This window comes from Ceratotherium simum, chromosome 20 (assembly GCF_057802395.1).
Source record: "Ceratotherium simum simum isolate JZ-2026a chromosome 20, ASM5780239v1, whole genome shotgun sequence".
NCBI lineage: Eukaryota > Metazoa > Chordata > Mammalia > Perissodactyla > Rhinocerotidae > Ceratotherium > Ceratotherium simum.
The window spans coordinates 56,422,893-56,449,332 of NC_141919.1; the positions used below are offsets into that span (position 1 = coordinate 56,422,893).

Consider the following 26,440-nt stretch of genomic DNA (forward strand, 5'->3'; position numbering starts at 1 on the left):
TATCGGTACTTAATTCCTTTTTTCTGGCTAAATAATATTGTATTTTATGGATATACCACATTTTTTTAATCCATCATTAGTTGACAGATATTTGGGTTGTTTCTATTTTTGGCTATTATGAATAACGCTACTATGAACATTCTTGTACAAGTTGTATGTGGATAAATGTTTTCATTTCTATTGGGTATATACCTAGAAGTGGAACTATTGGGTCATATTGTAACTCTGTGTTTAACCTTTTGAGGAATTGCCAGACTGTTTTACTAAGTGGCTGCTCTATTTTACATTCCCACCATCACTGTATGAGGGTTCCAATTTCTCCACTTTCTCACCAACACTTGTTATTGTCTGTCTTTTTTATTATAGCCATCCTAGTAGGTATATTTCCCTGATGACTAATGATATTGAATATTTTTGTTTATAGTCATCTGAGTGAATTTGAAGGGGTATCTCTTTGTGATTTGCATTTCCATATCCCTTTATGACTGAAGACATTGAGGATTTTTTCATGTGCTTTTTGGCTGTTTGTATATCTTCTTTGGACAAATGTATATTCAGATCCTTTTCCTATTTTAATTGGATAACTTATCTTTTTATTGAGTTGTAGGAGTTCTTTATTCTAGATACAAGACTCTTATCATATATATACTTTGCAGAAATTTTCTCCTAGTCTTTGGGTTGTCTTTTCACTTTCTTGATGGCATCCTTTTAAGCACAAAGTTTTTAATTTTGATGAAGTCCTATTTATCTATTTTTTCTTTGCTTTCTTGAGCTTTTGACTTCATACCTAAGAAATCATTGCCAAATCCAGTGTCACAAAGATTTACCCCGTTAGTGAAAACATAAGTTTTGGCTAAATGTAAGAACATTTATGCCTTTGGTCCATTTTATTTGTTTTTATATGACATGAGATAGAGATCCAACTTCATTCTTTTGCATGTGGATGTCTGCTTGTCCCAGTACCATTTGTTGAAAAAACTATTTTTTCCCTTTTATTTTATTTATTTTTTATTTATTTATTTATTTATTTATTTTTGTGAGGAGATCAGCCCTGAGCTAACATCTGCCAATCCTCCTCTTTTTTCTGAGGAAGACTGGCCCTGGGCTAACATCCGTGCCCATCTTCCTCCACTTTATATGGGACGCTGCCACAGCATGGCTTGCCAAGCAGTGCGTTGGTGCGCGCCCGAGATCCGAACCAGCGACCCCCGGGCTGCTGCAGCGGAGCGCACGCACTTAACCACTTGCGCCACCAGGCTGGCCCCTATTTTTTCCCTTTTAAATTGTTTTGGCAGCCATGTCAAATATCAATCGACTGTAAGTATGAGGGTTTATTTCTGGATTCTTGATTACATTCCATTGACCTGTATGTCTATCCTTATGTCAGTACCATATTGTTTTGAAAAAAGAGCCTATTTTAATCATCTTTTTTAAAGAAAGAATTGATTTACTCTGGATTGGTGAGTGCAAACTGAATGGCAGAGTATGTTTTCTTTTTTTTTCTTTTTTGTGAGCTAACATCTGCCAATCCTCCTCTTTTTGCTGAGGAAGACTGGCCCTGGGCTAACATCCGTGCCCATCTTCCTCTACTTTATATGGGATGCTGCCACAGCATGGCTTGACAAGTGGTGCGTCGGTGTGCACCTGGGATCCGAACCAGCGAACCCCGGGCCGCCGACATGGAGCGCGCGCAACTGCTTGCACCACTGGGCCAGCTGCTATGTTTTCTTTTTTAAGTGAAATGTTAATGAAATATGGCATACATAGAAAAGAATACACAAATCGTGTATATAGCTTGATGAATTTTTACAGCTTATCCTTTGTAACCAGCACACAGATAAAAACAAAACAAAAAACCAGAATATTATTAGTACCACAGAAATAATGGCAGGATATTTTAAATAAGATTTATTTTTTCCTTCAAAATAATAATGTAAAATATAGGTGTCTAGTGCGAACCATATATGTTGTATCCTGTTAAAAATTATTAAAAGTTCGTTCGTAAATATCTTGTTTCCATCTTGCAATCCTGATACTTCGGAGTGAATAGGAGTGTGTTGTTACAGGGGTCCGTGTCATTCAAGGACGTAACTGTAGACTTCAGCAGGGAGGAGTGGCAACAACTGGACCTTGCTCAGAAAAGCCTGTACAGGGATGTAATGCTGGAAAACTATTTCAACTTGATCTCAGTGGGTAAGCACAGCTCTTCTGGGTATAAGGCTGTACTTAATTGAGTGTACCTTCTTTCTCAGAAGATTTGAAATCCGTGGGATTTCTGACGTATGTGGGACTTGTAAAGACTGCAGGACATCTGAAGTTTTGTCCTATCTTCTTAATCATCTCTGGGTATTATGAATATACCTGTGTTCCCCGTGCACTTTTCTAAAAAGTAAATGGAGTGCTTCATTGTACGGCCAAGTCTTCTGAAACCAAGTCTTCTGTCATTTCCTGTTAATAGGGTGTCAAGTTCCCAAACCAGAAATCATTTTCAACTTGGAGCATGGAGAAGAGCCGTTGGATGGTGAAATCTCAAGTCAAGGCTGTCTAGGTGAGTAGGGAACCAAGAGCATGGAGACAGAACAGCTGTGCTGGCAGAGGCTGACAACTTCAAAGTGCTATTAATAGGATGTTTCTGTAACATTCTTAACTTTTGGAACTGCACGGATGCGTTGATATTTGTCCCTCGGATATCTAAATGACTCTCCCCATATCAGTGTCTTCTTTCCTTGACTTTTTAGGAGGGAATGTACTACAATTACTCATACTTTGGATCTAGGATCCTGCTTTTTGCTTTTTCTCCCTTTCTCTAGCATTGTTATTCTTTTTACCTCCATCACATCAAGGTCTTAAATCCTTTTCTCATGCATACATACACTCATAAATTTGCCTTTTTTTTTTTTTTTTTTTTGGTGAGGAAAATCAGCCCTGAGCTAACATCCATGCCAATCCTCCTCTTTTTGCTGAGGAAGACTGGCCCTGAGCTAACATCCGTGCTGCTCTCCTCTCCCTCTACTTTATGTGGGACACCGCCACAGCATGGCCTGACAAGCGGTGCCTCCGTGTGCCCCCAGGATCTGAACCCGGGCCGCCAGCGGTGAAGCGTGCGCACTTAACCGCTACACCATGGGGCCGGCCCCTAAATTTGCCTTTTTAAAGTGTTAGCTTTGGTCACACTCCTACTGGTTTCTTTTCATTTTCCCTCTGTTCCCTTGGTGCTTCAGACTTGTCATCTAGAGGGGGCTTCATTTTATCCTCTCCCGTGTCTCTCCTCCAACTGTTGCCCTTGAGGTATCTATCTACATTTGGAGACAGTTTTTTTTTTTTTTTTTTTTTGGTGAGGAAGATTAGCCCTGAGCTAACATCTGTGCCCATCTTCCTCTACTTTATATGTGGGACGCTGCCACAGCGTGGCTTGATAAGTGGTACGTGTGTCTGCGCCCAGGATCCAAATCTGCGAACCCCAGGCTGCTGAAGCGGAGTGCGCGCATTTAACCACTACGCCACTGGGCCAGCCCCTGGAGACAGCTTTTTGCTGTATATGATGTTAGTAATTATGCTTCTTGACATTTTTGTCCTACTTGGCTTGTGTAACACAACACTAACTTGGTCTTTCTAATTTATTTATTTTGATATGTTATAAAAAGTTTTTGTAACTTATGTACAGGAAAGTTAATGAGTCCTCAGTTTGTAGTTAATATCATCATCAATGTGTTTAACCCTCCTTCTTATCTTATTTCTTCATTGATCCCTTTTAATCCTCACTCCTCATGCTTGTTTTTATCATTCCCAGAGGTGCTGCTCTAGTATATTTGATATGTTTGCTATCTATCCTTGAATTTGTGGGGTAGTTGTAAAATTTAAATTGTTGGTTTTTTTAATTTCTATAAATGGTACCGTGCTATATATCCTAGTCAGTTTCTTTTTTTTTTTCTCTCAGCACTAAATTGGTTCACATTGCTATCTGTTTTTCTAGGTCAATGCTTCTAACTGATGCATAGCATTCCATAGTGTAGATATATACCACGTTTTACTTGTCCAGGTTCCTGGCTACTACAGTCAGTACTGCAAGAAATTTCCTCATGCAATATTCTTGTAGGAAATGAGAATTTCTCAGGGAAGTGTAGTGGGATTGCTTTATCACTGGATACACTAATACTTGATTTAATTAAGTATAACCACATTATTTCCTAGATTGGATGTATCATTCTACAATCCCCTGAGTGTACAAAGGTACTAGTTTCTCTACATCCGTGCCCATGTTTCTAATAATTTGGCTAATCTAATGGATTTTAATTTCTAAGTATTGTTTTAATTTGTGTTTTTCTAATAACAAAATATTTCAAACATCTCATCATGTGTCTTGTAATAGATTCTGACTTCATTTCTGATGTTTGACTGCTGACATCTTCGAAGCTTCACCCCTCTCTCTTTGCCTTCTGCCCCACATCTGGGCAAACTGATAAGAAAGCCCAGGTGCTCCCTCCTTTGGTGCTGGCGGGAAGTTGCCTGGGAACAGTCAGCCTGGCCCCACCCCCAAACACAGTAAAAAACCAAGCCCATCTCCTTTTCTTGCTCTCTCAAGCCACTTTTGGATCAGCTTGGAGCACTCCTTTAAAAGCTCCTTATTGAGTAATGAACCTTTTCATACTTTCTTGGTGTGTGTTGCGTCATCACTGTTGACATCGGAATCAAATTTGGAGTGGGGCTCCATTTTTCCTCTGCAGATGACTGAGCAGTTGGTGCCAGGAGCAGGAGGTCTAGACGATGACCACTATGATAGGGGTCTTTCTTCTTTTGCTATCCGGCTCTACTGCCTGCTGGCGAGTACACACTTGGAGCTGTGCTGCTGTAGGCTACATTTGATGACTCTTACAAGTCTCTGTCATATATATAACCAACTGAAGTTGGAAGTTATAATTGACATTTAGGGACAGATGTAAGGGATTGGGCCCTCCTTAAAGTAGCCCTGGGCTGTGTATCTGGGCCTGGACCTCTGCATGTCTCAGATTGAATTGTGTGTCTGAATTCCAGCACAAGTTGTGACTGGTGCCTGGCTCAGGGGAACGAGTCTTACCTTGTCCCTGTTGGTTGTGTGTCTCAAGCAGGCATTGGGCCCATTGTGTGGAGCTCTTAGGGGAACCACTGATACCTTTGGCATATGAGGGCCCATCAGGTGGCCACCAGTGGAGGAAGAGCTGTCATAATGCTCTGCTAAGAACAGATGGCTCACCTTTCAAAATCTTGTCATATTCTGTTGTGGAGTTTGACTTTTCCCTGTGACTCAGCTGCTCAAACAATTCTTTCTGCTCTTTCTACTAATTTTTCTTTTAGAAAATATCATTTAGATGCCCTCCTCCTCTTACTTGCCAGTGATACCACCTAAAACCATGTCTGTATTTTCTCATGCCTGGATTATTCTAACCCTCTTTGGATGTGCTGATCTCTTTTTTTTTTCCGCTCATTCATCTTAGATGCTACTGATAGATTTCATTGCTTAAAACATTGTGTTTATCCTGTCGTAGCTATATGGAGTAAAACTAAAGTTACTACCTATTATCTAACACATGACAAATTCTTCTCTCAGTGGGTTTGTAAGCTACAAAGAGAACGTGCCTCATATTTGCAATTCACATTTGTCTCTGTTTACTTTCCATAATTACATTTACTTCATTTTAACCTTTTCTTTAATGATCCTCCTGCATCTAACCCTTTGATTATTTTGTGATTTATCTGCCTATTCAGATAATATACATACTTATACTTGGTACTCAGGTGTCACTTACTCCTTGAATTGGACCTAACAATTAAAGCATACATTGCTTTTTCCCTTTTCTCGTTTTCCATCCCACAGAAACTCAGAGAAAACTACCATTAAATTATGTGATAACTGAGTCTTTTACAAACCCTGTTTTTAAAAAATATTTCTGTAGAGAATATTTAGTAAAATTAAATTATTGAATTTATGTAGTAGGCAGTGGAGGTTATTTTTCTCTATTTCCGAAGGATTTTAAAATTTTTCTGCTAGAAGCAATTTAAAGGGCAATAATTGTAATTGAAAGGGAAGATAACTGCATGAAATTTTAAAATTTCAGCCTCTGTGCATTAAGCATGAGTTATGGTGCAGGTCTGTGCCAATTAAGTATGAATATGAGTGGCTCAGAATATCTAGTCTTTGTTTTTCTTTAAGTTAAAAGAAAAGAGGGCCTCTGTAGAGTTATGCTGAGATTTGAGATTAGTTTTTAGAGCATAGAACCCTAAATGATCTGTGAAGAACAATGAATTTTGCATAGGAACAGAGGATCAGAAAAAGGAAGTGTAATGGGGAAAAGGAAAAGAATGTATGTTTGGATTCAGCAGTAAAATAGACCATAGTGACCATTGGAAAGATAGCTTACACACATTTTATTGGCCTGAATTATGACTCTGTATTTTATTGAATGAGTAATTGAATCAGCAATAACAGAGAAATTATATGTAATTAAACTTTTTAACACAAGAGCAAATTTTTTTACATTGAACGACATTGGTAGTAATGTAAATGTTGTCAGACATAGCAGTTGGTTTGTATCCTAAAGAAAGTGAAAGCTTGCAAAAGGTCAAAATGCATGTTTAGGAATCCAGTATTAGATGTCCTCAGGATGAATGAAAGCCGTTAAGGTGTGTGAGTAAAAATGTAATATAATAGTTAAAGAATGTGTTTGGGGACATGACAAGGCTCTAGAGACAGAATAAAATGGATATGAGGTTAGACTTGTGTCTGTGTTCAAGAACTCTGGTAGTATAAGGGAGTTTTGTAATCTATTTTTTATATACATATTTACTGAGAATCTACTATCTTATACACTATTCCAGAATTTGGAATAGTGATTCTTATTCTGGGCAAGAATGGTATCTTGGAGTAAAGCCAATCTCCTGTCACTAAGAGACCCCGAGAAACAGTGACTTAGAGAACATAAACACTGACCCATCACATGACAGTCCCAAGGTGAGTGGTCCAGGTCTGCCAGGCCACTCTGCTCCTGATGGCTATTCAGGGACAACGTTTCTAGAAAGTTGTTGCACCATCATCCCCTGGGCATGCATTGGCAAACATGTTCTGTAAAGGCCCAGAGGTAAATATTTTAGGCTTTGTGAGCCGTACGATTGCTGCCGTAGCTACTCAGTTCTGCTGTTGTGGCCTTAGAGCAGCTGTAGACAGTATGTCAATGAAAGGGTGTGGCTGTGTTCCAGTAAAAACCTTATGGACATGGAAATTTGAATTTCATATAATTTTCATGTATCATGCAGTATTATTCTTATTTTGATTTTTTTCAACCATTCAAAAATTTAAAATCTATTCTTAGCTTTTGAGTAGAGACCTGGGTTTAGCCTGAGGGCCATAGTTTTCTGACCTCTGCCTAGGGCATTGCCAGCTGCATAGAGCTAGGTGCTGCAAGTCTGGAATATGACAGTGGGAAGGTTGTGGGAGACACACCCACTTCCTTAAGACATTGGCCTTGTCACAACAAATATAATTTTTACTCCCATTTGATTGGTGAGAACTGAATTACTTGGCTTCACCCAATGTCAAATGAGGCTGGACAGATCTATTGTTCTGAGGCAGCCATATGCTTGGCTACAAGCTTAATACTATTGAAGGAAGGGACAGATTTTGATGGACAACTTTGTCTCTGCTTCAGATGGCTGGCCCTTTCTGCCTTTATATGCTTCCTATTAGATGCATGTATCTCTGCACCCCAAATCAAGGATCAAGAATTGAATCATAGACGTCCATTTTCTGTTAGGCTAAATCAGGATGACTGAGGCTACAACAATTTTACTATATATAAATTTATATTTAGGGCACAGTGGTTAATAGGGAAAAGAGAAGGCAGGGAGATCAGTGAGAATTTATAGATGAAGGGCAATAAGAATCTAGACACAGAAATACTTCCTTTAAGCCACATAGTTTGTCACTTTGTTCTTCTGACACCTTACTGTGTAGTTCTGCTACATATGTAGAACTGACATGCTTCAGTTTGAGTCTTATCCTTCCCAGTTACTAAACATTTCATTTGGGCAAATTACTTAACTCTTCTGTGGCTCAGTTTCCTCATCTGTAAAATAGGGACCATAATAATACCAACAGCAAAGGGTTGTGATGTTTAAATGAGATAGGATAGAACTTAGAACAATGCTTGGCACATTTAAATGCTACTGTTTATCATATGGTAAATGTAATATAAGTATTCATTTTATTACTATATATAATTGTATATAAAGAGATTACTACACATATATTTATGTATGTTTTATGTATTTGTATGTCTTTCTTATTATATTTATATAGAGCCTCTCCCATTTCTCCATGTTCACCCTGAATCAACTCTATGTATCATTCTTTCTACGTTCTATTAACTGTTCTTGGTGTGTTTTATTTTTTCTTTCTTTTTCAGATGGGAATATTGGTTTTGAAACTTCACTACAGGGAATGTCTGAAGAAGTTTCAATCCAGTTTGAGAGAATTAATCTCTTCACAAGAGATGACCCATATTCCATTTTAGAAGAATTGTGGCAAAACAATGAACAGATAGGGAGATATGAGGAAAACTGGAACAAATATTTAAGTCATGTCACCTTCATCAACAAGGAAACACTAGCTAATGAGAGGGACTATGAATATAAGGACATTGGGAAAATAGTTCCTGTACACACACACCTTGTTCCTTCAAGAAAAAAACTCCATAACTATGACTCATTTGGAAAGAGTTTGAAGCCTATTTTAAGCTTATGTAATTATAATGAAAGCAACGCAGCAGAAAATCTTGATGAGATTATTGCGTATGGTAATATTTTCACTCATATGAATTCTCATACAGAAATGAATGCTTGTGAATGCAATCAATGTAAGAAACTTTGGAGTCATAAGCAAGCTCTCGTTCAACATCAAAAAATTCATACTGGAGAGAACCTCTATTTATTTTCTGATTGTGTACAAATTTTCACCCAGAAGTCACACCTCTTTGGACATCAAAGTATTTATAGTGAAGAGAAACAACATGAATGTAGCAAATGTGAGATAGTCTTCACTCAGAAGTCCCAACTTGCTGTACCTCAGAAGGTTTATACAGGAGAGAAACCCTTTATATGCACTAGATATGAGAAGGACTTTTCCCTCAAGTCAAACCATGAGAAAAATCTTACTGAAGAGAATCATTATAAATGCAGTAAATATGGAAAAGCTTTTTTCCAGAAGTCAGATCTTTTCAGATGCCAGGGAATTCCTACTGGAGAAAAACCCTGTGAATACAGTGGATGTGGGAAAAACATCTCTCAGAGTTCAAACCTCAATATATGTAAAAAAAAAATTCATACTGGAGAGAAGCACTTTGGATGTACTGAATGTGGGAAAGCCTTCACAAGGAAGTCAACACTAAGTATGCATCAGAAAATTCATACAGGAGAAAAACCCTATGTATGTACTGAATGTGGCAAAGCCTTTATCCGGAAGTCACATTTTATTACACATGAGAGAATTCATACTGGAGAGAAACCTTATGAATGCAGTGACTGTGGTAAGTCCTTTATAAAGAAGTCACAGCTCCATGTGCATCAGCGAATTCACACAGGGGAGAATCCCTTCATATGTTCAGAATGTGGGAAGGTCTTCACTCACAAGACGAATCTCATTATACACCAGAAAATTCATACTGGAGAGAGACCCTATATATGTACTGAATGTGGGAAGGCTTTTACTGACAGGTCAAATCTCATTAAACACCAAAAAATTCATACCGGTGAGAAGCCCTATAAATGCAGTGACTGTGGAAAATCATTCACCTGGAAGTCACGGCTCAGGATACATCAGAAATGTCATACTGGAGAGAGACATTATGAATGCAGTGAATGTGGGAAAGCATTCATTCAGAAGTCAACACTAAGTATGCACCAGAGAATTCATAGAGGAGAAAAACCGTATGTTTGCACTGAATGTGGGAAGGCCTTCTTCCACAAGTCACATTTTATTACACATGAGAGAATTCACACTGGAGAGAAGCCTTATGAATGCAGTGATTGTGGGAAGTCCTTCACGAAGAAGTCACAACTCCATGTGCATCAGCAAATTCACACAGGAGAGAAGCCCTACAGATGTGCTGAATGTGGGAAGGCCTTCACTGACAGATCAAATCTCTTTACACACCAGAAAATTCATACTGGGGAGAAACCCTATAAATGCAGTGACTGTGGAAAAGCCTTCACTCGGAAGTCAGGCCTCCATATTCATCAGCAATCTCATACTGGAGAAAGACATTATGAGTGCAGTGAATGTGGGAAAGCCTTTGCAAGAAAATCAACACTAATTATGCATCAGAGAATTCATACAGGAGAGAAACCCTATATTTGTACTGAATGTGGGAAGTCCTTCATCCAGAAGTCACACTTAAATCGACATCGGAGAATTCATACTGGAGAGAAACCCTATGAATGCAGTGACTGTGGGAAGGCCTTCATTAAGAAGTCACAACTCCATGAGCATCATCGAATTCACACAGGAGAGAAACCATATATATGTGCTGAATGTGGGAAGGCCTTCACCATCAGATCAAATCTTATTAAACACCAGAAAATTCATACTAAACAGAAACCCTATAAATGCAGTGACTTTAGGAAAGCTTTAAACTGGAAGCCACAACTCAGTATACATCAAAAATCTGATACTGGGGAAGTAGAGTGCCCACTGCCATAGTCATGATGTGGGGATACAAAGTTGTGAGAGGCTACAGCTTGACTAAGGAGCAGGAGGTAACCAAAGCCAGCTTTCCTCTATCTAGTCAGACATATGAGTATCTGGATCACATAGCCAATGTCCAGTCACACTTACGGGGAGATATTTGGGAGAAAGTGTTTAAGCACTGTGTAATGGTGATGTTTGGTTACTTGACAGATACTGGGGTTGTCAAGCCCCTGCAAATAATAGTAAATGTGCAAGGAGATGCCTTGGCAATCTTTCTGGCTTCCTGTTTTGGATAAGCAGCTTTATAAATTCAAGGCTGCTGAGTTTTTCATGCCCTGGGTAGCAAAAATATCCAATATTGACCAAAGGGATTTCTTAATGAGTAGAGTGCTAAGAAAATTTTTCATTGTCTAAGCACCCTATGGACACTGAAATCAAGGCAAAAGTATAGACAATTCAGGTCTATAATGAAGAGAAGCCAGAAGCTTTTGTGAAAGTTGACATTAAAGACACAAAGGACTCTACTTTTTTTCCTCCTTTTCTTTGGGAAGTCACTATTATTTATTATTCATAGTATCAGTGTGTGGAAATTTGGATTAAAAAATTTTAAATTTACAACTGGACTCTGAGATTGGCAAATCAGATCCACAGGCTTACCTGAATATTCACAGGCATCTTTAGGTAACCAATATGTTCTGTCACTTATTAATTCTCTGCCATGACAGCAGGTAACTCTCACCCAAGAGGTATAAAGTCCTCCCAGCCTGTATCCCAAAAGTGATCAGTCATGTAAGCAGTAACCCCGTAGACTACTTGTCACCTTAGAACTGGCCCTGAGCTCATGGAACTCAGCTACAGGTCACAAATCTAGATATCAGTGCGTTGGGTTCTCAGCCTCATCCACAGAAACCTATACTTTTTACTGATTTCTCTTTGAAAAAGAGACAAATTATGAAAATGGGTTTCAAAACCTAGAAGTCTTTCCTTCCAATTCTGTTAATACATTCTCTACATATTCATTACGTGGTAGGTTGCTATGGGACACAATTTTCTTGCATTTGAGCTTGTTTTCTTAGAAGATATAATATAGTTGCACATTTGGAAGAGTACTCCTATACGCTCCCAATCTCTACAAGTTAATCTTATTTAATTGTTTTTTCAAATCCTGTAAATTCTTATAGACTTTTTTGTCTTTTATTCTATCAGATACTGAAAGAAGTGTGTTATAATCTTCCAGGATAATTGTGAATTTGTCTCCTTTAGATCTACCAATTTTTGCTTTATATATTTTGAGTCTTTGTTGTTAACATACATTCAAATTTAGAATTCTTATACTCTTCCTGGTTAATTGGAACTTAATCATTATGAAATATGTCCCTTTTTATCTCTAGTGATGCTTTTTGCCTTAAAATTTACTGTGTCAGCTGTTAATACAATATGCATGCTTCACTTACTGAAGGCTAGTGTAAATGAGTACTCACACTGCTTCCTGGACAAGGCGAGGATTTAGAACGTTAACTCCATGTATTCCCTTCTTGATGTGTATGGTATTGATGTCATGCATTTGACTTCTGTCTGTGGTTGATGTGGCCAGTCATTGTTCCAGAGTCAGTATTCATTTAGATTAGTCCACATACTTACCTTTTCATCGCTTCTTTGTTCCTTCTTGCCCTTTAAGTTTCCTTCTAAAATCACTTTTCTTTTGACTGAAGAACGCTTTATAGTATTTCTTTTAGTGTCTGTTTGCTAGTGACAAATTTTTTTTTGTTTGTTGGAAAATGTTTTTATTTTGCCTTCGTTTTTGAAGGAAGGATATTTTTTACTGAATATAGAATTCTCAGTTGGCAGTTATTTTCTATTAGTATTTTGAGGATGTTTTGTTATGGTTTGTCTTCCATTGTTTTGTTGAAAAGTAAGCTTTCAATCTAATTTCCTTTGAAAGTAATGTCCTTTTTTTCCCCTTCTTTTCCCTCACTCCTTTAAAATTTAGGCCTTTATCTTAGACTGTCAACAGTTGGACAATGATATGCCTATGTGTGATTTTGTATGTATACATCCTTCTTGGGGATTTGCAGTATTTTTTTTGTATGTATATATCCTGCTTGGGGGTTTGCAGTGTTTTTTTAAAATCTGTAGCTTAGTGGGTTTTTTGTGTGTGTGTGTGTGTGTGCATGTTCTGGGGAATTTCTAGCTGTTATCTATTCAAATTATGCATCTGGTTCATTATCTTGCTCTGCTTCTTCTAGAGATAGCCCCATTATCTAGATTCCCTGGTGACCTTTTTCTCTTGGTGGTTGTTTCTCTTGGGTTTTGGTGCTGTCTTCTCATATATGTGGTGATTTTAAATCAACTACCAGACACTATATATTAAAAATTGTAGAGATAACTAGATGACCTGGATGATATCTTCCAGAGAGGATTTGCCTTTGCTTCTAACAGGTGACTAGGCTAGGAACACTAGCAATCCCTGATTACCTTCATCCAATCATGTATTGAGATAATTTGAAACTGGGCTTCAGTCCCTATGAAGGTTTGTCTGTATTTATTTTTTCACTCTTATTCCTAGGGGATACCCTTAAGACTTAGGACTGACTTTGGGAGATTTATCAGGCCCCTCCTTGGAAGGACCTTAATTCTAGTATTTTTCTCTTTAGTCCCATAAATTTATCAAAAACTGTCTTATGCCTCTCTTGCCCAGTATTTGCTTTAAGAGTTAACAAACACCTCTCTTTAATAAATAGTTCCACATTCCAGAGGTTAAGTCAAGTCTTATCTCTAATCTTATTGCTGCAGTTTCTCACTTCCTTGGTAGTTCTCCAATGCCATCACAAAATTAAATGTATTTAATATTTTCTTCCACCTTTTTTAGTTCTCAATTTAAGCACTTTACCATTGTTTATTTACATTTTTGTCACTAGGAAAAATCTGATACCCATCCTCTCTCTCTCTCTCTCTCTTTTTTTTTGCTGAGGAAGGTTTGCCCTGAGGTAACATCTGTTGCCAATCTTCCTCTTCTTTGCTTGAGGAAGATTACCCCTGAGCTAACATCTGTGTCAATCTTCCTCTTTTTTGCTTGAGGAAGATTACCCCTGAGCTAACATCTGTGTCAATCTTCCTCTTTTTTAGCTTGAGGAAGATTAGCTCTGAGCTAACATCTGTGCCAGTCTCCCTCTGTTTTGTATATGGGTCGCTGCCACAGCATGGCTGATGAGTGGTGCAGGTCCGTGCCCAGGGTCCAAACCCATGAACCCAGGCTGCCAAAGCAGAGCACACTAAACTTAACCACTATGGCACAGGGCCAGCTCCCAGAAATATATTTTTTAAATTACCAAAACTCTCCAAACTAAAAAATAATGAAAATGCTCTGGTTTGCAACATATACTTTATTCCCAATTTTTATTGCTAAAAGTTAAGACATTTATTCTTTTGTTAAAGACCTTATAAACTTTGATACATAAGAGAAAATTACTTCTGGTAGTGTCAAATTTTATTATGGTAGCTGCCAAAGTTGAGCAAAAGGAGGAGATTGACTAAGAACCTCTCAAGTTTCCTCTTTAATAGTATGTTTGTTTCCTTTGGATAATTAATAGAAAATGAAGTTAATGAAAGACTAGTCAAAGGGCCCAGGAGTTTGAAAGTAAGAATTTCAAAGATTAATTTATTAGGATTACTAAGATAGTGATTTTCAACCTTTCTATACTCAGGCACATTAAAAAAAATACAATTCCATGTTACCAAGCCGAAAAAAGACAAAAGAGGTACTTTACCTGTTGTCAACACAGTATTAATCTCTAGGAGAAAGGAAGACTTTCTTTTGTGAGCCTCCGTGTATCTCAAGGGGCTCTTGGGAGTTGATCGAGGAATGGATGATGGAAATTATGAGCAGAATGGGAGAGCTAAATCTTAACTATGTTGAACTCCAAGGTCAGTATAGATCAGAGGTATGTGGGGTGTAGACTTTACTAGGGAAAGTAGTGTGAGTTAGCTGTATCTTTTTATGCCAGCACTGTAATACAGTTCATTTGTATTTATAACAAAACTATTTTAAAAGTTTTACAATCTAAATTTTTAAATAAACAATACACTTTAAGTTTTAAAAAAGGAATCTCATTCTGTGCATTCAGTAAATGTAAGAAAACTTTCACTCAAACCAACATTTAATTATACATTAGACAATTCATAGGGGAGAGTAATTTTCTGTCTTACTAAACGTAGGTAGCGCTTTGTTCACAAATCATAGTACATAGTACATAGCAGAGAATTCATGCTGGAGAGAAACGTGATGAATACTGTGTAGAAAATCATCCACTGAAAAGTCAACTCCCTGAACATCAGGAAATTCACACATGAGAGAAACAACAGGTCAAGTCTTATTATACATCAGAAACTCATTTTGGAGATAAAAACTTACAAAAGAAGTGACCGGAAACGCTTCACCTGGAAATTACCAGAAAATTTCTGCTAGAAGGAGACAAAATAAATGCACTTCATGTGAGAATAGCTTCATTTAGAAATCAGTTTTCAGTATTCTTCAGTATTTATACACAAGTGAAATTGTATATTTCCTGAAAGTGAGAAAGTCTCACAAAAGTCAGAACCAGTTATAAATTACTCATATTACAGAGAAGCCCTAGGATTATTGTATAGTGTGTATTATATTTTGAATGTCAAAAAGTCTTTGTCCATGAGTTACACCTTACTTGACATCAGATAAAAATTGAGAAGAATAAGTCTTCTAAGAATACATTATTTTCTTTAAAATGTCATAAAATTCATGCTGGGAGGAAACTATAAATTTGATACAGTGGAAAAAGTCTTATAGAAGCAAATTCCATGAGAACTAGAATGCGTTTTGTTTATTGGTTTAATTTTATGCCCATGTCTCTAGAATCCTGGGGAGAAAGAGACCAGTCTAACAATTACCTTTCTTTTAATTAAATATATATTTAAACACGCATGTGTGCACACATGTAAAACTGTACAGTCATGCAATGCATAACAACGTTTTGGTCAGTGACTGACTGCACATACCGATGGTGGTCCCCTATAGTCTAGGTGTGTAGTAGGCTATACCATCTAGGTTTATGTAAGTACACTCTACGATGTTCACACAAGGACAAAATTGCCTAATGACACATTTCTCGGAATGTATCCTCATCCTTAAGTGATGCATGACTGTATAAATGTGACTTGTATATTTTATCTCGAATTTTGTACTTTCTCCACTGTCATAGCAACTCCAGCCACACCAACGGTCTGTCAACAGATAAGCAATGCTAATCAACTTCATGTTTTTCTTTTTACTCACAATCACATACTGACACAGTAATATGTTATCTGTGTACATGTATATGAGTTTATGTTTTTATTGTCTTAAAGTCAGATTATATACACATTTTTGCATGTTTTGCACTCAACAGAAACTTATAACTAGCTGAAAAGAGTCCATTGTGTGGACATGCCATAATTTGTTCAAACACTTTGCCATTGTTTATTTAAATTTTTGTCACTAGTAAAAAATCTGATACCCATCCTCAAGAAGTGGCATAGCATGATGGGTTAGTGGACAGACATAATTTTCCCTTACCTACTGGAGCTTTCTTTTTTCTGTAACATAACTTCTAGCAGTGAGATTGATGGATTGAATTGTGTTTTCTTATTTTAGTGGAAGTTGCCAGATTTCTTTGACATAAGACTGCAGCATTTCATATTTCCAATGTTCGTGGATAAGTGTACCCCACCCCTCTGCTAAAAGTAGCTGTCACTCTTTGAGAAGCTTTGTGATCTCAAAGTGATACCTAATTTTATTTATTTTAATTTACCAGTTAATATGTCTCTTTAAATGTTTCTTGGACATTTAATTTGCTAGTCTATAGGTTGCCTTTAGAAACCATTTATTCATATTTTTCTTTTTGGATTGTTTGTCTTGTCAATTTGTAACAGCTTTTTATACGTTAAAGGTAGTAATTCCTTTAAAAAAAAAAACCATTGCTTATTTCTTGACTTTGTATATGTTTTCCTGTTCACATAATTTTATTTTTTACATGTTTAAATATGTCCATCTATTCTTGTACAGTTTCTGAATTTCTAATCTTATTTAAGCTTCACATAAGATTTTTAAGTTTTTTAAGTATATTTTGTAAATCTTTTGGGAAAGTGATTTATGTTTTCCTTGGACATGGTTAGCCACTTTCACAGTTGTAGATACTGTTGGTTTGCTGAGCAATTCCAGTAGTCCTCTCTCACCACTCACTTCATTAGCCTGTTTTGAAGCTGGTAGTGGCCAAGTGACCTGACTCAGGTCAAGAGAAGTAAAACACTGGTAAGTGTGTTCTGGGAAAACCTTTGTTTTCCTAAGAAAGAGAACAGACAGCTGCTGACATCAATTTACCCTTCTTCCTGCCTTGTACATGATGCCTGGGGCAGTGACAACCTCTGGACTGCAGGGGAAAAGCCAAAAGAATCAGAGACACTGGTCCTGACAGTATTTAGTCAACATTAGCAGCAAGTTACCTCCAGACTTTTGCTATGTGATAAAAATAACATGTTTTGCATAAGCCATTCTATTCTAGGTTACTCTTGCATGTGAAAGTATGCCTAAATTTATTCAGGCATCAATATTTATAAAGTAATCCATATTTTATCTATTAAAATAAATAGAAAATATTTTTTAAAACCCCAGTAAACTAGATACCCACACAAACCTAAGTAAGGTAGAGAGATAGCAAAATTACACAAGATTTGTAATTAGTAAAAAGAACCACAGATACTGGATCAATTAATAGAATCAGAAGAGAATATTACCTAGAGTAAATGAATGATTTTCTAGCAAGACATAATTGATCAAAATTTAAAAAGAAATGAAAACCTGAAAAAAGTCAATAACCATAAAAGAAATTGTAAATATCATTTACAGAGCAATCATTTAAAGTGTACCAGGACCATAGGAAAAGATTTCTTAGGATACATAAATAATGATCTATAAAATAAAAAAATGATAAATTTAACTTTTCAAAATTAAAATCTCTTGTCCTTTGAAAGGCACTGTTAAGAAAATTAAAAGACAAGACAGGATGGGAGAGAATATTTCCAATAGATATGACAAAACATTCATATTCTGAAAATATGAAGAAATTTACAACCCAATTGTAAGAAGACAAATAACCCAATAAAAAATGGCAACAAATTCAAACAGAGCTCATGAAAGAAGATATGAAATGGCCACTAAGGACAAGAAAGGATTTTCAACATTAACTGTCAGGGAAATACAAATTAAACCACAATGAGACACTTCTATACACTCATTAAAATGACTAATTAAAATGATTGGCAGCACTAAGTGTTGGAAGATGTGGAGCAACTGTAACCCATACATGGCCAGTAGGAATGCAAAATGACACAGACACTTTGGAAAATAGTTTGGCAAATTTCTAAGCAGGTGAAAATACAGCTACCAAACACCCCAGCCATTCCTCTTCAGTATTTAACCCAAGAGAAATGAAAACTTATGTCCTTATAGAGACTTGTACATGAATGTTGATAGCAGCTTTATTCACAATAGCCTTAAACTGGAAACAGCTCACATGTCTGTCATCAAGTGACTGGATAACCAAAATGTGGTATATCCATAAGTGAATACTACAATACTATTCAGCAATAAAAGGAATGGACTACTGACATATATAACAGCATTGATGAATTTCAAAGTCTTTTTTTTTTGGTGAGGATTTTAGGTGAGCTAACATCTGTTGCCAATCCTCCTGTTTTTGCTGCAGAAGATGGGCCCTGGGCTAACATCTGTGCCCGTTTTCCTCTACTTCATATGTGGGATGCCTGCCACAGCATGGCTTGATAAGTGGTATGTAGGTCTGCACCCAGGATCTGAACCTGCAAACTGCAGGCTGCCACAGCAGAGAGCACGAACTTAACCACTACACCACTGGGCTGGAGCCTCAAAGTCATTTTGAGTAAAAAAAGCAAGACATGAAAGAGTATGATATACTGAATGATTGCATTTATATGAAATTCTAGAATTTCATAATAATTAGAATTTCATTGATAAATATTGAAATGACAAAAGTCAGATCAGTGGTTGCCTGGGACTAGGGGCAGAGGGAGGGATGGCCAGCAAAGGGGTACAAGGAATCTTTTGGAGATGGTGAAAATGTCCTGTATGTTTATTGTGTTGGTTTCACAGATATACACAACTGTCAAAATGCATTGACTTGAACACTAAATGGATGCAGTTTATTGTATGTAAATTATATCAATAAAGTTAATTTAAAAAAATAACATGAAAAGATGGATTCACATCTCAATTTAGTTTCTGTTTAATTCAAATTATTCCAAGTCCTAGAGAAAGAGTGTTTCCCAATAAATTTTATTATTTCTTTACATTGCTCCATTGAAACTTAAAAATATGCCATCACTATAAGACCATCATGGTGGTCTAGTGGTTAAGATTCAGGGCTCTCACTACCGTGCCCTGGGTTTGTTTCCTGCTCAGGGAACGACACCACTCATCAGTCGGGTGTCATACTGTAGCAGCTACCTGTTGCTATGATGCTGAAAGCTATGTCACTGGTATTTCAAATACCAGCAGGGTCACCCATGGTGGACAGGTTTATGCAGGGCTTCCAGACTAAGACAGATTAGGAAGAAGAACCTGGCCACACACTTCTGAAAACATGGGCCATGAAAACCCAATGAACGGCAGTGGAGCACTGTCTGATGTAGCACCAGAAGGTGAGAGGATGGTGCAAAAAGTGTCAGCATTCACCCTGCTGTCCATGGGGGTCACTAGGAGTCAGAATTAACTGAAGAGGCTCTAACAACAACAAAGACCATCATAGTAAATACAATACAAGAATAAGGAATTATTGACTTGTGTCACTTATGACCACAGATGCAAAAATCCTAAATAACATTTTAGTACATATAATCTTGCAGTATATAAAATGAAAATTAGTAATGATTTTAATTTTACAATTCAAAAGTGATGGGGAGTGATGTCAGCATCATGGCGGAGTGAGCTTCCCCCAGTGAACCCTCCTCCTCTAAGACACAACAAAAAGGACATTCATATTCGAACAGAAGCTGTTCACACAACACAGGACGTCTGAGGCACCCAGGCAACTGTACACCTGAGGACTGAGCTGCTGGAGTCTCCAGAGTAAGTGGAAAGAGGTAAGAGCAGCTCCTTTCCTTCCCCAAGGACTGTGACCCAGAGACTGAGACCACACGGCTCTCAGAGGAGGGGGAGTGGGGGCTCGCCACGTGAAAACCGGCCTCTCCAAGACCCCTCACAGCCTGAGGGGATCCCCCTACGGAGGGAGCAGAACTGTTGCAAGGGTAGTTTCAACAAGCTAGCCCCTCAGGAGAGCAGAGAGTGACAGTGAGGTGAGAAACCTCTGAGATTGAGGAGGTAAAAGTAAGCGCCCCTCCGCCACCCGGGCCTCCTGACTGGTGCTTCAGCACAGGGCGCTTCAGCTCAGCCCTGTCCGCAGAGGCAGCAGCCTCCAGGCGCCCAGCCTGACCAGCAGCGAGGTGAGCCTGCACCCCCGCACCAGACGCAGTGGCAGCTTAGTCCGCCACAGCCCCAGCTGCTCCAGCTGGACCAAGCCATGGCCCCAGCTTCCCCCGCTCCACCGTACCACGGCCCCAGCTCTTTTGGCTGGAACGTGCCCCTCCCCCAGCTCCTTCAGCTTGACTGTCCCCCTCCCCCCGCTCCAGCTGCTTCGGCTTGGCCTGTGTGCAGGCTCCAGCTGAGTTGGTGCCAGCAACTTCGGCCCACCGCATTCCAGTTCCAGCTTCTTTGGCCCAGCAGTGCTCCAGTTCCTCCTTCTTCAGCCCAGCGCACTCTGGTTCCAGCTTGTTTGGCCCAGTGGTGCTCCAGCTCTCCCTTTGGCCCAGCACACTCCAGTTGCAGCTTCTTCAGCCCAGCAGCGGTCCAGCTCCTCCTTCTTCGGCCCCGTGCATTCCAGTTCCAGCTTCTTTGGCCCAGCAGCACTCCAGATCTTCCTTCTTTGGCCCAGTGCACTCCAGCTCTTCCTTCTTTGGCCCAGGGCACTCCAGTTCCAGCTTCTTTGGCCCAGCAGCACTTCAGCTGCAGCTGCTTCAACCCACTTGCACCCGAGCCCCAGCTGCTGCAGCCTAGCTGTGCTCCAGCTCCAGCTGTTTCCACGCTTCCCCCCCAGCAGCCTCAACTCAGCCACACCGCAGATCACTCAGGGGCCAACAAGCGTGCCCATGGATTGAGGTGGGCCAGAATACACAGCACTTGGCCCCCACCCAGCGGCAGCAAGAGGAAACTGCTACCATATATTTTCACTATGAGGAAAGGTAAGCCAACACCAACAGGCACCATGCAAAAATATATTAAATCTCCAGACCAAAAGGAAAATGACAAGCACCCAGAAGTCAACCCAGAAAGCACAGAAATGTATAACCTTAACGACAGAGAATTCAAAATAGACATCATAAAAAAGCTTAATGAAATACAAGAAAACACAGACAGACAATTCAGTGAAATCAGGAGTTTCTTCACAAAAGAGATTGAAACTATAAAAAAAAAACCAATCAGAAATCTTAGAGATGAAAAACCTAATAGAGGAGATAAAGACAAATCTGGAAGACTTAAGCACCAGAGCTGACAATATGGAGGAAAGAATTAGCAACATTGAGGACAGCAATGCAGAAGTGCTCCAGATGGAGGAGGTAAGAGAACTAAAACTAAAAAGAAATGAAGAAACTCTCCAAGAAAGATCCAACTCAATTAGGAAATCCAACATAAGGATTATAGGTATTCCAGAGGGAGAAGAGAGGGAAAAAGGAGCAGAGAACTCTTTCAAAGAAATAATATATGAGAACTTCCCAAACCTGGGGAAGGAGCTGGAAATACCAGTGAATGAAATCAATAGATCTCCTAAATATATCAACATGAAAAGACCCTCTCCAAGGCATATAGTAGTAAAGCTGGCAAAAGTCAACAACAAAGAAAAAATATTAAGGGCAGCTAGACAAATAAATAACATAACATACAAAGGCTTTCCTATCAGGCTCTCAGCTGATTTCTCGACAGAAACTTTACAGGCTAGGAGAGAGTGGAACGATAAATTCAAAATTCTAAAGGACAAAAACTTTCAGCTAAGAATACTCTATCCAGCAAAAACGTCCTTCAGATATGATGGAGAAATAATAACTATCCCAGATAAACAAAAGCTACTGGAGTTTGTTGCCACAAGACCCCCACTACAAGAAGTGCTCAAAAAGACCCTCATCACTAAGGGAAAAAAGAGAAAGGGGATTCATAATTTTGAATGAGGAGGAAAATAAGTTGACGAAACCAGAAAAATTGCAGTCCTCTATCAAAATAGATTAGCAAACACTTAATTATAAAACCAAATATCAAGGGCAGGTAAGCACCAAGCATAAATATAACCTCATCATGTTAAACACGAACTCACAACACAAGAAGGAATAAGATGTGACAACAATAACATAGAAGGGGAAGAGGAAAGGGATCAAATCGACTTAGTCTAAGGGAATAAGAGGCCATCAAAAAATGGACTGTCACATCCACGAGATTTTTTATACAAACCTCACAGTAACCACTAACCAAATAATCAGAACAGAATAACACACAATAAACAAAGAGAAAACTAAGAGAACCCCCATACATAACTACCAAACTGCGTTGGTAGTCTGAAACATATGGGATAGAAATAAAAGAAATGCAAAAGAACTGGAAAAAGAGTGATAAAGTAACAACAAGCCCCCATATATCAATAATTACCCCAAATGTAAATGGCCTGAACTCTCCAATCAAAAGACACAGAGTGGTGGGATGGATTAAAAAACAAGACCCAACAATATGCTGCCTCCAGGAAACACATCTCAGCTCTGAAGACAAGCACAGGCTCGGAGTGAAAGGATCGAAGACAATACTCCAAGCTAATGGCAAACAAAAGAAAGCAGGTGTTTCTATACTTATATCAGAGAAAGTTGACTTCAAGATAAAACAGGTAATGAGAGACAAAGAGGGGCATTATATAACAATAAAAGGGACACCACCAAGAAGACATATCACTTTTAAATATATATGCACCCAATACAGGAGCACTGAGGTACATAAAGTAACTATTAACAAACCTAAAAGGAGATATTAACAACAACACAATAATAGTAGGTGATCTTAACACCCCACTCTCATCAATGGACAGATCATCCAGACAGAAAATAAATAAGGAAATAATGGACCTAAATGAAAAACTAGATGAGATGGACTTAATAGACATATACAGAGCACTCCATCCAAACACAGCAGATTACACATTCTTCTGAAGCATGCATGGAACATTCTCAAGAATAGACCATATGTTGGGAAACAAGGCATGCTTATATAAATTTAAGAAGATTGAAATCATAATGAGCATCTTTTCAGACCATAATGCCATGAAGTTAGAAATCAACTACAAGGAAATAACCAGGAAAGTGACAAAGCTGTGGAGATTCAACAATACACTACTAAATCACCAATGGATCATTGAGGAACTTAAAGGAGAAAAAAAAGCATATCTGGAGACAAATGAAAATGAAAACACACTGTATCAAGTCATATGGGATGCAGCAAAAGCGGTCCTGAGAGGGAAACTAACAGCAATACAGGTCCGCCTTAACAAACAAGAAAAAGCCCAAATAAGCAACCTCAAACTACGCCTAACAGAATTATAAAAAGAGAAACAAACAAAGCCTAAAGTCAGCAGAAGGATGGAAATAATAAAAATCAGAGCAGAAATAAATGAAATTGCAATTAAAAAAAAACAGTAGAAAGGATCAATGAAACAAAGAGCTGGTTCTTTGAGAAGATAAACAAAATTGACAAACCCTTAGCCAGACTGACCAAGAAAAAAAGAGAGAAGGCGCAAATAAATAAAATTAGAAATGAAAAAGGAGAAATTACAGCAGATACCACAGAAATACAAAGGATTATAAGAGAATACTATGAAAAACTATAGTCCAACAAATTGGAAAATCTAGAAGTAATGCATAAATTCTTACACTCATACAACCTCCCAAAACTGAATCAAGAAGAAATAGAGAACCTGAATAGACCAAGCACAAGTAAAGAGATTGAAACAGTAATCAAAAACCTCCCAAAAAATAAAAGTCCAGGACCAGATGGCTTCTCTGGAGAATTTTACTGAACATACAAAGAAGACTTAATACCTATCCTTCTCAAACTATTCCAAAAAATAGAGGAAGATGGAACACTTCCCAACACATTCTATGAGGCCAACATCACCCTGATACCAAAGCCAGGCAAAGACAATACTAAGAAGGAAAACTACAGACCAATATCCTTGATGAACATAGATGCAAAAATCCTCAACAAAATATTGGCAAACTGAATACAGCAATATGTTAAAAAGATCATACACCATGATCAAGTGGGATTTATACCAGGGACACAGGGATGGTTCAACATCCACAAATCAATGTGATACACCACATTAACAAAACGAGGAATAAAAACCATATGATCATCTCAATAGATGCAGAGAAGGCATTTGACAAGATCCAACATCCATTTATGATAAAAACTCTCAACAAAATGGCTATAGAAGGAAAGTACCTTAACATAATAAAGGCCATATATGACCAACCCACAGTCAACATCATACTCAATGGGGAAAAACTGAAAGCCATCCCTCTGAAAACAGGGACAAGACAAGTGTGCCCACTCTTGCCACTTTTATTCAACACACTACTGGAGGTTCTGGCCAGAGCAATTAGGCAAGAAAAAGGAATAAAAGGAATCCAAATAGGCAACGAAGAAGTGAAACTCTCACTGTTTGCAGATGACATGATCTTATATATAGAAAACCCTAAAGAATCCGTTGGAATACTATTAGAAATAATCAACAACTACAGCCAAGTGGCAGGGTACAAAATCAACTTACAGAAATCAGTTCCATTTCTATATACCAACAATGAACTAACAGAAAGAGAACTCAAGAAGACAATCCCATTTACAATTGCAACAAAAAGAATAAAATATCTAGGAGTAAATTTAATCAAGGAAGCGAAAGACCTATACAATGAAAACTATAAGACATTATTGAGTGAAGTCAATGATGACATAAAGAAATGGAAAAATATCCCATGCACTTGGATTGGAAGAATAAACATAGTTAAAATGTCCATACTACCTAAAGCAATCTATAGATTCAATGCAATCCCAATCAGAATCCCAAGGACATTCTTCACAGAAATAGAACAAAGAATACTAAAATTCATATGAGGCAACAAAAGACCCCATATAGCTAAAGCAATCCTGAAAAAGAACAACAAGGCTGGAGGCATCACAATCCCTGACTTCAAAACATACTACAAAGCAATAGTATTAAAACAGCATGGTACTGGTACAAAAACAGACACACAGATCAATGGAACAGAATTGAAAGTCCAGAAATGAAACCTCATATCTATGGGCAGCTAATCTTTGACAAAGGAGCTAAGGACCTACAACAGAAAGGAAAGTCTCTTCAATAAATGGTGCTGGGAAAACTGGACAGCCACTTGCAAAAGAATGAAAGTAGACCACCCTCTTTCGCCATACACAAAAATTAACTCAAAATGGATCAAAGACCTGAAGGTGATACCTGAAACTATAAAACTCCTGGAGGAAAATATAGATAGTACACTATTCATCATCAGCCATAAAGGGATCTTCTTAAATTCCATGTCTACTCAGACAAGGGAAACAAAAGAAAAAATAAACAAGTAGGACTTCATCAGATTAAAGAGCTTCTACAAGGCAAATGAAACCAGGATCAAAATGAATAGGGAACCCACCATCTGGGAAAAAATATTTGCAAACCGTATAGCTGACAAGGGATTAATCTCCATAATATATAAAGAACTCACACAACTGAATAACAACAACAACAACAAAAAACAATCCAATCAAAAAATGGGCAGAGGAAATGAACAGACACTTCTCCAAAGAAGATGTACAGATGGCCAATAGGCACATGAAAAGGTGCTCAACATCACTAGTCATCAGGGAAATGCAAATCAAATCGACACTAAGATATCACCTTACACCCATTAGAATGACTATAATCACCAAGACAAAAAGCAACAAATGCTGGAGAGGCTGTGAAGAAATGGGAACCCTAATCCACTGCTGGTGGGAATGCAAACTGGTGCAGCCTCTATGGAAAACAGTATGGAGATTCCTCAAAAAATTAAAAATACAAATACCTTGGGCAGGCCCTGTGGCTTGGCGGTTGAGTGTGCACGCTCTGCTGCTGGTGCCCGGGTTCAGATCCCGGGCGCGCACCGACGCGCTGCTTCTCCGGCTATGCTGGGGCCGAGTTCCACGTGCAACAGCTGGAAGGATGTGCAACTATGACATGCAGCTATCTACTGGGGCTGTGGGGGGAAAAATAAATAAAGTTTAAAAGACTGTGCTACCTTACAATTATTAAAAAAAAATAGAAATACCTTATGATCCAGCTATCCCACTATTGGGTAACTACCCAACGAACCTGAAATCAACAATGCAAAGAGGCTTATGCACCCCTACATTCATCGCAGCGTTATTCACTATAGCCAAGACATGGAAGCAACTCAAGTGTCCCTCAACTGATGATTGGATAAAGAAGATGTGGTATATATATACCATGGAATACTACTCAGACATAAAGAAAGACAAAATCG

The 26,440-nt window shown here is 38.2% G+C and overlaps 1 protein-coding gene across 1 annotated transcript in view; it reads left to right on the forward strand.

The window, feature by feature from the left end:
* ZNF484 (zinc finger protein 484) overlaps nt 1-19,072 on the forward strand; it is a 33,069-nt gene extending 13,997 nt beyond the window's left edge. Inside the window, exons 3-5 of the mRNA XM_014797009.2 lie at nt 2,067-2,193; nt 2,459-2,548; nt 8,436-19,072. Coding sequence (XP_014652495.2) covers nt 2,067-2,193; nt 2,459-2,548; nt 8,436-10,726 — 2,508 coding nt within the window. The 3' untranslated portion in view covers nt 10,727-19,072. The remainder of the gene's footprint in view (nt 1-2,066; nt 2,194-2,458; nt 2,549-8,435) is intronic.
* The last annotated feature ends 7,368 nt before the right edge of the window (nt 19,073-26,440 follow it).